This window comes from Phaethon lepturus, unplaced genomic scaffold, assembly GCF_000687285.1.
Source record: "Phaethon lepturus isolate BGI_N335 unplaced genomic scaffold, ASM68728v1 scaffold18096, whole genome shotgun sequence".
Classification (NCBI taxonomy): Eukaryota; Metazoa; Chordata; class Aves; order Phaethontiformes; family Phaethontidae; genus Phaethon; species Phaethon lepturus.
This window is the reverse complement of record NW_010545761.1, coordinates 40,156-53,491: the sequence shown is the minus strand read 5'-3', so window position 1 is coordinate 53,491 and position 13,336 is coordinate 40,156. Positions and strand designations below refer to the sequence as shown.

The 13,336-nt window shown below is 38.7% G+C and overlaps 1 protein-coding gene across 1 annotated transcript in view; it reads left to right on the top strand.

Annotated features, from left to right (window-relative positions):
- Window positions 1-13,336, top strand: part of TM6SF1 (transmembrane 6 superfamily member 1) — a gene marked incomplete at its 5' end in the record, with an annotated part of 19,401 nt that overhangs the window by 4,477 nt on the left and 1,588 nt on the right. The window contains 4 exons of the mRNA XM_010289064.1: window positions 591-712; window positions 5,329-5,433; window positions 7,543-7,635; window positions 8,599-8,718. Of these exons, the coding sequence (XP_010287366.1) occupies window positions 591-712; window positions 5,329-5,433; window positions 7,543-7,635; window positions 8,599-8,718 (440 nt within the window). The remainder of the gene's footprint in view (window positions 1-590; window positions 713-5,328; window positions 5,434-7,542; window positions 7,636-8,598; window positions 8,719-13,336) is intronic.

Genomic DNA, 13,336 nt, shown 5'->3' with positions numbered 1-13,336 from the left:
TGCCGAGAAACTTGTTCTCAAGAGCATGCCTTCTGCCTGCCTTTCTGACACAGAGAGTAGCCAGTGTGAGAGAGACAGTTTTTTCTGATTTCCTGGGCTGAGGATGGCTCTCTAAATTTACGTTTTGTCCTCAAATATTAGTACAGGCCTTTGGAAAACAGGACTTTGGAAAACAAATGCAATATCAGATCTTAAAAAATGGATACATTCCTTTTTTTCAATTTTTAAAAGAATAATGTATCTTATTTGAAACTGGTTCCATTAGGAGATTTCAAAGCTTTTCAATCCTATAGTCCCCTTTTTCCATCCATTACCTAGTGCAGAGTGACAGAGGTGGTTTCCTGTCCCCTCAAAAGACCCCTAATTTCAGAAATGGCTTCCTGTCTGATAGGCTCTGTCACCTGTGACTCTACCACTATTGAGCACATGACTTTCAACAAGATTTGTGTGTTGCTTTAACAGCATTTTCCAATGTGTTATGTTTACATTACCATAGCTGCTTCAGGCTTGATACTACATAGGATATTTTTCTAACTCTTCTGCAACACGGCTTACAAATTCCCATACATCTTATAATTATTTTTTAACAGGCAAATATGGAACAAAAGTGTGTCCTGCTTTTTTCTTAAGTCTACCATATATTTGCCTTCCCATATGGGCTGGGTTCCGAATTTATAACCAACCTTCGGTGACTCGTGACACCCCAGTCAAGGTAATATTATTGTATGTCAGTGTTGGCTACTGTTAGGAAAACTGAAATATGCTTGCTCTTTCTACCGAGTTTTACAGGTCCCTCAGTGAGCGTGGAATGTACGGTAGCTGTTCACTGTTATGACAGTTGCTGCTGGGCTCTGTGGACACTGTAAGAATATCTATACTGCAGGACCATTGCATTATGTTGGGATAAAGAAAAAGCAAAAGAACCATGTTTAAAGAACCCATTTCTAGGTGTAATTGAGTTACTACCTATTCAATTTCTGACTCTTTCAATTTCTTAGCTGATGAAAATATTGACATATACTAGCTTCATAAAAGCCCCACGAAAGCCTTATAGAAGCTGTGCAAGGAAGTATTCTTCTGCAGATGACTTAGAGATTTAATGTAATTTAATAATTTTTTGTATGTGCATTCTGCAATATTAGATTTTACAGGTAAGACACTGTACATTAATTGATACGAAAATTATTTACACACTTCTTACTCATAAAAAAATCTGTAGAAAGAATGTTTACTTAAAACTCCTTGGACCTTTGCCTTTGAATTTAATAGTTGGGCTGTAATAAGAGTTTATGTATTGTTTTATAGAAAAGAATCACCCAAAATATCCCTGCAATACAAAGCACAGAACAGATCTTTGACTGTTTGTTGCTATAAGCAAGCCAGTTTATTGCCACAGCACACAATCAGTTGTAAGTAATATAATGAATTAATTTTGCATCACAAGAGCTCCTGAGTCTCAGTCAGGTTCATTCTGTAACTGAAAACATAGACACAGATGAAGGAGTTAGTTCCTGCTCCGTAGCTAATAGGCTGTCACTGCGCAAGGGGCATAGCCTATGGTATAGAATAACAGCAGATGATGCACTGACAGATTTCCCAGAAATATATGAAAGAACATTCAGCCATCCATCCATGATTCTTCAGTAGGAAGAAGGGGTATAGACAGATGTTCATATCTCCCAACACTTGAATAACTGCTACAGAATCACCACTTTTAGGGCAAATCCTTATGAAAGGCAATTTGGGGGAGACTTCAGGTGCCAAACCCTCTTCTACCATCCTGCATAGGCATGTGGACCACATGTCCCATCCCAAAACAATTTGAGCTGATTTACTCAAAGGTGCCACTAATTCTGGCCAGAAACATATCTTTAGTCATTAGGGTAGAGAAGTAAAGTGTAGTTAAAGGTAGTGATGGCAATTTTTGCCATATATATTAGTGAGAACATCCTTTGCATGGAAGATGGATGAAGGTTTTAGTTTATTTTCCTAGTATTGAGAACACCACAAAACCTGCTCCTATAGAAAATAGGGGACAGACTGCTTATGTGCTGAAATATAGCCATGTCTCCAATGCCTAGCAGGAGCTAAACTGCTTACCTAGGGTTGATATTTTACTTTGGCATATATTGCAGGGAAACTTGGTTCTAAAATTCTGTTTCAAAAAGAGACTGCATAAAAAGCTAGTGATCTGAAAATTTAACATTTCACTTCTTAATGAATCCTTTCCTGTAAACCTAAACTTCCTTGCTCAGAAGTCATAGAAAAAGCCTTGATTCCTTCCACTGGAGCCTCCTACCCTTCCTGAACAATTTCTTTTTTAGAAGTCGTATTTTACCTTCACAGCTAATTTATGCTCCATATCCAAGCATAGATACCTGGGTTCAATAACTATATACCTTAAAATGCCTTTAAATATTAACATGACTACTTGTGAATTTTTCCTATTTTTTATACAACTCAGTCCTAAATTAAGTATTGTTTCCAGGAAATAATTGTGTGTAATGCTACTAACCAGTTAACTAGTCATTGTAAGTCCTGAAAATACTTGGCTCTCTTTCAATAGATCATTTGCAATTAGCTGTAAAATTTAACTTTTAGCTATCATTTTTCAGAGTCAATGTAAAAAGATTTAGGAAGAAAATACAATAATGCTTTTAAACATGATAGTGCACGTATATAGAAAAATACTTACATTAAAGCAAAAGAAGCAAGGTATATTCTGTTGGCCAAGGTATTCATTGCTATAATATTATTAAAAACCAGTTAGTTAAAAAAAAAAAAAATCACTGGGGGGCCAGAGAAGAGGTCATCAAGTTTCGTGTGTTTTCTAGTAGAGGTGAGTGCATGGGAGAGGAATGGAGTTATGCCTTCATTTAGAATCAAACCAAGCTGTGCTGCAGTATTTACAAAGCCCAGCAGATTTATCTACAAGTATATAATCTCAGAAAAGTTTAATATAATTTAAAATTCATTAACAGAATGAATACATATAAATTAAAATTTGCACATGAATTCTGAAAGAACTGACTTCTATGGACAGCGCGTAAGATTATACTGATCCCTTAAAACTGGTCATGTATGGAGCCGCTCAGAAGTTACAGAAAATAGCTTTTTCCTGGAAGTGAGAGAAATTGCAAAGTGTGCCTACACACTTCCTTGCTACACAAAAGAAACCGCAGGGTCGGCGAGATCTGTGCAGAGTTCAACGTTGTTCGCAATAAATGGGAAACCTCTGGTAGGTCATTTCTACTCAGCCAGGGTACTTCACACGTAATTCGTTTTAGCATGATGTGACTTTGCTGTGTTAAAAGAAGGTTAAGGCAAAATTACTACATAGCTGAGATGTGTCAACAAAGTGCATACTGTCTTTCAAATTCTTGCTTTTGCTTTTTTTCTCCCCTAAGCTTTGCATTTTAATTTTGTTTGCATAAATGTATGCATAGAGAAAAAAGGTGCAAGTTTTCTGTACCCTGGCTGTTTCACAAACTCATACTGCACCAAAGGTTGTTTCCACTAATGCTGACTTTGTCTCCAAAACGTCCAAGTACAAAGTTCTATTGTAGCTTTGTGATCACAGTAAATACGCCCATTCATTCAATATGCCTTTTGAAAGAAGGAGAGGTACACATATATATAAGCTTCATACTTAGACAAAAGTGAAAGAAAATGTATCAACCCACAAACTTTCCATTATCCTTAGGTAGTCTACATCTGAGAAAGACTTACAACTCCGCAGCCATGGGAGGCCTTTGTCTTTCATAGGAATAAATATTAGAACATACATATTCTTTGCAGGTAATATAAACGTTCCTACACTAGTACTTTAAATACTGTGAAGTGACACTGTACACATCCGTTTTGTAGTTACTTGTATTTGAAAAACAGAGGTGTCACTTTTTTCTGAAAAAGATCCTTTAAATGAAAAAAAAAATTGTTTTATGAAAGGGCTGGCCTATGTGTTTAAAACAGCCTTATTTCTGTTAAACGACAATTCAGATCTTGCAGTTCTTACTCAGGAATTGTGCTTGCAAGATCGGTTCTCCTGTTTCAATAACTTTATTGTGAGTATCTTGATCCTGAGTGCTTTTAACTGTGCCTCTACATCCTAATTATTGTTTTGTGCTTTGGAGACAATTCCACAAGTGTATAACAGGAAGGAAATAAGGTTTTTCTTTTGCTGTCTGTATGCCAACACACAGCTAATAAAAAGGAAGAGGAAATGAGTAACACATAAATGGGGAAGTTCTCTCTCTGCACTACAGAAAGATCCTCTGATGTGCTTATAATTTTGTCTGTGACTACACAGTGCTGAAAGTGTACCTTGAATTATTTCCATGGGTCTTGTAAGTTTTACTGTGTAGGCAAAGAGATGACTTTGGTTCCTCCAAGCCATCTTCCATGTTATCTGGCCTTTGTTACCATAGAGTGTGAACCCCTCACATCTGCCCAGATGGTGCAGCGGGGGGATTCCTGTTGTGAGGCTGAGGAGGGGAGGTACAGAACAGATCAGATCCAGATGCTGAGAAGTGCCTCAGTGCCTGTGAGAGGAATCCATAGCGTACAGTAACAAAAGAATGAAAGGAGGGTTTTCCACATACTCCATACACAGACATTTCATTCTCTATTTCTGCATTACATATTAAAATACATTATTTGCTCACTGAACACAGCAGAGAACTCAACTGGCCACAGAAAAGCTTTTCTTTTATGGCAGTGATATTCCATTAATTTCAGTAGTGTCACAGGCTGCCAAAAAACAGCATTCACTGTAAATAATGAGATGGACCCTCATTTTGCTGTCCCTCCAAACACTCCTTTTACAATGATTATTATTAGATTCAACTTCAAATGTTTGAGACAAACCTACATTTCCAAAGCTTTTCTACATAGGGACGTTCAGGAAAATTAATTCATTCCAATTAACAAAAGATGCAACTTTGAAGAAGTTAGTTATGCTGCTTTAAAGCCTCATGTGATTTCAGAGTCATGTTCATTTGATTTAGGTTGCTTTGAAAGTCAACTAATCCGTTTTGAAACGGCTTTAGTTGGATCCATCCATTTCTAGAGTTTATTCAGTTTATTCAGAATAAATTCAATTATTTATTGATTTTCCTGATTGCATCCTATGAAGTCTGAAGTCACCTTTTTAGATGTGGAAATCTTTCTGCCTCTGAAATCAGCAGATAAATAGGGTAATGTAACTGAGAACTAATGGCTTCTATCACAATGTTTCACTGCTTCACCCTTCTTGTAGTGACTGGTCTGGAGTTAAACACATGTCATGTGGAACCGGGATGTACTTATTAAACACCTTCTGTGTTGCAGGTGGTTCAGGAAGTCCAGAAGAAAGGACTCTTAAGACGACCAATAGATTTAATGTTAGCTGCATATCTCATTCTAGCAACGGGGTTTTGCATATTTAGGGGCATGGTAAGTTGAAGATATTTTAATACTCTGGCCTCTTAATTTTCAGTCAGACTTAAGTTTGACAACATTGTGAAAAAGTATGCACATTTTGGTTAAGGGAAATCCTGTGACTTTCAGGGTCGGACTAGGCTGTAGATAGATAAAGGACAATTTGATTATTCCTGATGATTAGCGAGGCTTTGTTTCTCCATTTTGCCCTGTGTAAAGTATGTTTTTCAAAAGAAAGTAGGTACACAGTCACAAAAGTAAATAGCATCCCAAGTGCAGATTAGCATGACCTAAAACTGTTTTCATTGCTCTGGTGTTAAATTTATGTCCAAGAACATGGAGACAAACCAACTAAATTAGAGCTGTATTTATGTTTTTCTAAACAGAGCTGCATAGTTAAAATTACGCAGTGTAAATTAACTTTGTTTCCTATATATAAAGATAGAGAAATTTCCACCTGGGGAAAAAAAAAAAAAAGATTTATCCACATTACCTGAACAATACATGTTGTTGCTACTTACCAAGAGCTGATTTTTTTTTTTTAAATTTGCTTTTTAAGCATAGTTGATTGAATTAAAATTTCTAAGGGAATGAATCAGTACTGAAAATGCTTGAAGTAGATAAATCCAGTAGTAGGTAAATCTAGTCCTTTGTCAGGTCTAAAGCATTTTCTGTCTTAAGCAGAAGGGAAGTTGTATGTCATTCAGTGAACAGAGTTCAAATGTTTAGGTGTCTTAACCACCTGCTTGCTGGACTTGTAGATCTGATCCTGTCTAGAACAATTCAAGTAAGAGGTGACGATAAGTACCCAAGCAACATTTTATTTACATAGCGCAGATTGTCCTTTTGTAGTTCTGCTCCTGACATTACCCTGTCATCTGCTGCTGTTTCTCTGAAAACTTGCCTCTCAAAAATATTTTTTTTCTAACTTGTCAGAGACTGATTCATTTCTTACAGATCATGCTACTTCAGAGCATCACTGATGCAGGTTAATCAGCTGTACCTGCAGTTTCACTGTGAGAAATGTTAATCTCATGCGCCAACATCTAATTTGGTTCTGCAATCCCACTTCTTCATTTCTTGGAGGAATTTTTTGTCGATTTTGAGAGTATGGTCATTTCTTTACGTATTTCCTTTACTAAAGAGGAACTGCTTACTGGCCTTATACATACTGCAGCTTACACAGAGATATTCAGTTGATCTCTGTAAGCATGATTTTGTGAAAAATCTAATAAAATATAATCCATTATAGCCCTCCTTCTTGAATGCCCATGTTGGGAAAGAACAGGGAGGAGTATCCACTGTTTGTAAATCTTTGCATTTCCCCCTCAAAGTCACACAACAAATACGCATGAAATTAATCTGTGCAGAACTTACTGTTCAGTCCTGTAACTTAGACATTAACGATGCCTTGCCATAAAACACTTAGTTTTATGTTTTATTAGCTGTTGATACAGATTTTGAACACAGGTCATTTTAGAATAGTATTTTTTGTAGCAGTTTTAAGGGCTACTATGAAAAGGAACTACTTTTGCAACTGGGTCTCTCATGTTTATTGGGAACTTTGTTCTTTCTATAGGAATGTAAAATCCAATAATCTCTCCTTTGCTACTCTTTTTAGAATTATTATTTTTTTAAGTAACACCTGTGTCTCTGCATTGCTCTCTACTGCTACCTTGCCACAATACAACTCTCTTCTTGGACTACATCGATAGTTTGCTATCCTAAAATTGAGTGCTTAACCTGAAGTTTCCACCGTTTGAACAATTTTCCATTGGAACATTCATTTTCTGTGATCAAAGTCTGTTTATCACAGCAAATCAATAACAGTTACACTTTCACTACAGCATAGGCAACTGACTGAATTCTCTTCCAGTCAAGATCTTTAGAGCAAGCTGTCAGCATTTCCTCGCAAACCCTCTGAGCAGGAGCTGAGAGGAGGCTGCATTTCAGCTTTTTAATTGGTGGTCAAATGGATCACCTTTGCAATAGATTTTGAGCAAGGCCCCCAGGGTAGCAGTGCTGCAGATCACCAGTGAATCTTTAGGGCTGGTAACAGGTATCAGGTTAGCTCGTTTTAGAAAAAATTCTTTGTTCACGGGAACTTTTAAAAATTCTTCTTAGATTGCTCTGGATTGCCCTGCTGACCTCTGCCGGCTATATATTCAACTTCACGAGCCTTATATAAAAGATCCTGCTGCCTATCCTAAGCTTCAGGTAAAGCATTGACTGTGGAGCATAGAGTGTTAAGAAGTGATTTGTTAACTGGCACAGAGATGAAGCCATGGGCTTCACGGATGAAAAGATCAGTAAGGGAAGTATTTGTTCCTGGCAAGTTAAATGTTATTTCTTACTTTCTACTGCAGCCATTACAGGGTACTAACTCTTTGTTGTGATAAACTTAACTTAGATTTAAATCAGTTACCTAGAGTTATACATCCTAATTACTCAAGCATCTTTTAATATAGTCCCCTTAGAAGGGCAAAGTAGACTTTCAGTCTGGGATAATGGAGCAAAACAGGGTGTAGAAGGACTAGAGTCCTTCAGCTCATGTTACGCTTGTGTTGTCAGTGACACACTCCTTGAAACATCAGACTTTTTACAAACTCTATTTACACAAGCATTGCAGAGGAGGGAACGTTTTGCTTTAGTTTTGTAGTATTTGCAAGGTTGCCATTCTTTTGCAACCCTGGCTGCTGCATGGGGGCAGGGCCTGAAGCAGTAAGAGGATTCATGAATGAGGCAATGAGCAGAAGCCAGAAATCTCTGCTGGACCTGTTCTTTCTGGGAAAGGGGTGGCTTGGGTAGATCTCACACCTCCCGACTGAAAGTGCAATGGCACTTGAGAAATGGACAGTCATGTTGAGCACTGAGTTAGGTCAAGCCATGCTTATTGGCATGGTCTCAAGACAGCAAGAGGTAGGAAGACATGTCCCAAGATGAAGAGGGTTTGTATGGGCCAGAGGCAACAGCTGTCAATATTAGTGGAGGCCTTAGGGTAGGTGGATCCCATCAGCAGCATCCAGCTCTTTTCTCAAGTTACAGCTGCAAAAAGGCCTGGGGATCATTGCTGCAAGGAGTGTGGTTTTGAATAGTCTCAACTCCTCAGCCAGCAGCTCGCTAATTTTTAAATGCATTTCTCACACTGCAAAGCAACTAATATTTCTGTTTACAACACAGATGCTGGCATACATGTTCTACTCAGTGCCATACTATGTGGTTGCTCTGTATGGCCTACTGGTGCCTGGTTGTTCCTGGATGCCTGATTTAACCCTTATACATGCTGGAGGACTAGCTCAGGTATTTCTTTGTAAAATGTTCACTCTTGAATTACAAATTAGTAAGTAGATTACTACAAAATAAATAAGGAGCCCAGGGCTTGACCTTCCCATGTGGGTTTTATGCCATTGTAACTCAGATCGCCTTTAATATCTGTAAAAACCTAATTTAAGGGGGTGGAAAATCAAACCTATTGTGTCTCTAATGACTGCATTCTTGCTTTAGTAGACTTCTGTCCTTCTGCAGAATCTTTTTATTTGGCTCATGTAAACCTTAAGCACCATGCACTCTTTATCGGAGACCACAAAGGAAGCATGTATTAAAGCTGTAACAGCCAACCATGTAAAAAACGCAAAACACAGAGCAGTAAAATACACGTTTCCATAATATGTTTTGGCCAACTAGGCAGTCTGAGAAAGATAAATGGAAAAAAGTATCTACTAGTCACATAAAAAGAACAGTATCAGTTGATGATGTTGATACAACATTGGGAACCTCCCGGGCCGCAAACTACAGTAACACTAAGACATGCTTGTGTTGCCAAAGGCAGACCAGTGATCATACTTTTAACTCATTCTGTTCCAATTCTCTTAAATAAACAACTGTGGTTAATTACTAGATGGCACTGATGAGAAGAATGGCCTAACCAGAAAAATTCAGAAGGAACTAGTAAATGAATTCTCACGACATCTAGATGACCATTTAACAGCTGAGACTGTGACACTTGATTTGTCCTGTGTGTAAGAAATGTGCTCTGAACATCCAGACAATGCAGAAAATATGCACATATTTCTGCAACAATAATGAGAACGTGGGGACATGGCAATAAGTGTAATTCAAGTACCATTATTAGGCACAGACCAACACTTTGTTCCCCAGGCCTTACATAACAATCATGGATACAAGCTACAATCCAGCTTAACTGCCCAGTAAGGATGGGGGAGTAACAATTTATTTTCTATTTGCGAGCAACTATTACAGAGAATATGACTTTTTTTCCTTAAACACACCAGTTGATAGAGAATCTTGAATTACCAAATTATATCAAAACAGGATCTGGCAAATGTATTAATGAGGAAGTTTAAATGCTCAAAAGGTATCATAAATATCATACAACTGTGTTTGGCCCAAATCTAATCTAAAAAAAAGCACAAGTTCGCTAAAGTAGGCATGCCAGCATCAGGAACCTCTCTCCACTGACAGCTTACTCAGGTTTCATGAATTCCCCAGTCAGTCAGGAAAGAAACCACTCCTTCAAATATTATTTAGTACAAAGTAAAGTAAGCCGGAAGTCAGTGTGTGCTATCACAATCTTGCAAATCTACCGAAAAGCTCAGCCTCCCAGATTGGAGGGGATTTTTCTGTTTTGTTTGGGTTTGTTTTGTTTATGTTTGTTTTTTCCTTTTAAATGCTTCCCATAACAAACATTCATTTTATTTAATAGCACTTTGTACCTTTTAGCTGTATGATTAATGGCATGCAACATTTCATTGCTGAAGTCTAAAACCCCTCTGTTGTCCCTTGTGGTTCAGCTTCAGGATAATGCTGATTTACACATTAGGAGAATAAAAGCTACTGGTAACCCAAAGCTAACACTCAAAATCTCCCATTTTACTCTTTAAAGCTTGTCCTAGGCACAAGCAAAAACTGTGAGCTGACAAAAACTGGTTAAGAGAACTGTATGTTGCTGCACACTCCCCACATTTTATCCTGATAAAAAAAAAATTTAAGTTTGGGAGGTTTTTTTCTTTGTAGTTTTTATTTTAATGCACTGCAGAATGAACTTCAGTCATCCCACAACTGAACAGGATTTAATTGATTTGACTTGGTGAACTGTGAGCAACCTTGGACAAAAATATGTGTGACAATGAATTGAGGACTCCCATATTATTTTTGGTTTTGGTCATTCTGAGGCACAAAACACAGTTCCAGGTTTGCCTACTGTTTTTTCATGTTAAAACATTGTAATTTATAATTAAAACGTATGTAGTTACTGAAAGACATTTTGCTTTGTTACACATGAAGGTCCAAAAAAGGTAAATATCTAGTGATGGAGAACAGTGGACATGGGCTCCTGGGAATGAACACTGCTCCTACAGATGGGGATCATGGAGATTTTAATTATTATTATTTCTAGCATTATGAAGTATGTACTTTTTACAAAAGTCTCAAAATACCATATAATGCATCTAAACTAAGAATCTCTAAAAGTGCCTAGCCCTTCACACACAAAGAGAAATATTTACTGTTTTTCAGAATTACACATAGCGCTCAGCTTGAATTATTCTGTTACTTACATTCAGACTCCAAAACCAGGCTGTGACCTTTACGGGACTTTCTGAAACTTCAGGAAGAGCTCTTTAAATATCACACGACTAAAGTACCAGGAGCTTTGATGATTATACAAAAGGGTTGGGATAGCCTCTGTGAACTTAATAAAACTGGCATTTCCCTATGCAAGTGAGCCACGTGAGAAGGGATGAAGAGCCATAGCGCTGCTACCCAAAACTGTTCTGTCTCACCAACTCTCCATAACCCACTTCCCTTCCCTCCTCCCTCAGGTACAGAAAGTTTTTCTCTACTCCTTCTCCATCTAAGTGTTTTCCTTAATCCTGCAATTTTTGGTGGCTAGTTTCTGCAGTGCCTCTTGGCTACAAGAGAACCTTAACCTAGAAAAATACGTTCCTGGGGTTTCTTTCTCTTTGCTCCATGTGATGGCTTTCCTTAGGCTTGTAAGGCCTGGTCCAAACCCATCCAGAATCAGTTACAGTCTTTATCTGGGTTTAGTGAGAAGGCACAGAGTGAAGAAAGACTCCTAACCTTTTTCCAGGCCCCTCTCTGTCCCTAGCTGGAGGGCTTTCTTGACTGCAGGGTAAGAAATACTCCAAGCACTGCTTATGATTAGCCTGCAGGCAAAAAACACCATAAAAAAACCCAAACCCAAAGTATTTCATACAGACAAGAAGCTTATTGAATAGCAGGCATATGCAAATTGCAGTTGTCAAGTTGAGCGGTGCCACGTCCAGCACCAGGCAGCTTCTGATTGCGTGGGACAGCCTGATCAGCAGGCTGGCCGAGGCTTTGAGGTTAAGAAAGGCTGTATGTTAGGTTAGATAAGGCTACCTTAGAAGTTTACCTGCAGCATCTTATTTGGTTGATTTCTCAGCCGAGGTTTAAGGGTTTGATCCTCAAAATTCACCATTTAAAGAGGGTTCAGTAACATAAAGCATCAAGGCATTTGCTGAGAGGACCTGATCACGGCAAGGTGACACAAAAGACTCTAGATTGCTCTCACTGCAATGCCAGCCTACTGTGCAACAGGCATAGGGATCTGCAGTAACGAACAGCTCTTGTTTTACTGCTTCAAATTATGGATTTGGTGCAAGTCTGCCTGGTATTTGAAAGAAGAGCAAGACTGGACTACTGGTGAGTGAGAGACCTGCTTTTAAGACACACAGACCCCCTGCCCCAAGTGGGAAAGAAAAGGAGGTACAAAAAAAAAAAAAAGGCAGAAGCAGAGTACGGTCATGGAAAGGAAACACATGAGATTAAAGACATAACACAATTTCCACAGAGACAAATCAAATAAAAAAGTGACTAACAGACCTAAATATCCTCCCTCGTAATGAAAGAAAACAGCAATGTGTTGTATTGAAAAACAAGTCTAATAAACAATTACTTCATTATATGGTGCATCATTAGCTAGTAAAAATTTTCACGGGCTACAAATAGGACAAAATGTTTCTGCTTTTTCTTTTTATAATGCTCAAAGCTCACTAATTTGCCACAACTCTTCTGAAAGACAAGACCACACAGTCAGGCTTAGATCCTCAGTTATCTAGGAGGCTGTGGGAGTTCTGGGCCTCTCAGAAGCGATCCCTTAAAGCTCCTTCTGACAAGGCTTAGTATGAACTTACTATAAATTTACTATCAACTTACTGTGATGCACAGCTGGCCGCTCTTGGAGACAGGCGGGCCTTGCAATCCTCCATAGAGAAATACATAGTTTAGCATCTTGTTCACCTGAGAAAAGGCTCTAAAATACTACCAGGAGGCTACTAGCATCTGGGTAAACATTAGGCAGCCCCAAACCTCCTACCTGAGGCCCGATGGCTGGCTATCTGCTTGGGAAACCGCTACCTCATGCAACAAGAGGTCTTTGCTGCTGAGCACTAATGATCTGGCTGCCTGGGCTGAGAAGGCTCCCAAGGCGAGGAGAGGTAGCAGGGATCTGAGCAAGACCACCCAGGTGCCAAAGGCAGCTCCTGCCTGAGACAGGTAAGAACAAAGAGGCTCTGAGAGGCAGGCTGAATTAGGAGGCTGCTGTAAAAAAGCTGCTGATGGCATGCCCCAAACATCTGTTCACTGTGTAATAGCTATTTACAGAAACATGCTAAGTGGCACTCTGCTGAAGTGTGTTTGTATTTGATTTCTTTGATTACTCCGTTTCCTGACTCAGGTTTGCTAGATCAGCTCTCCCTGTTAAGTGGAGGTGGTTAGAATCACCTGAAAACCGATTTCCTTTTCTGTTTTGATGTAAGCTCTCAGCCTAACCTTTTGCTAGAGGGGTGTGTATTAAAACATCTCCACTGTATTTCACTTTATGCTTCGCTAACCGTGAACAGCATTGTGTTCTTTG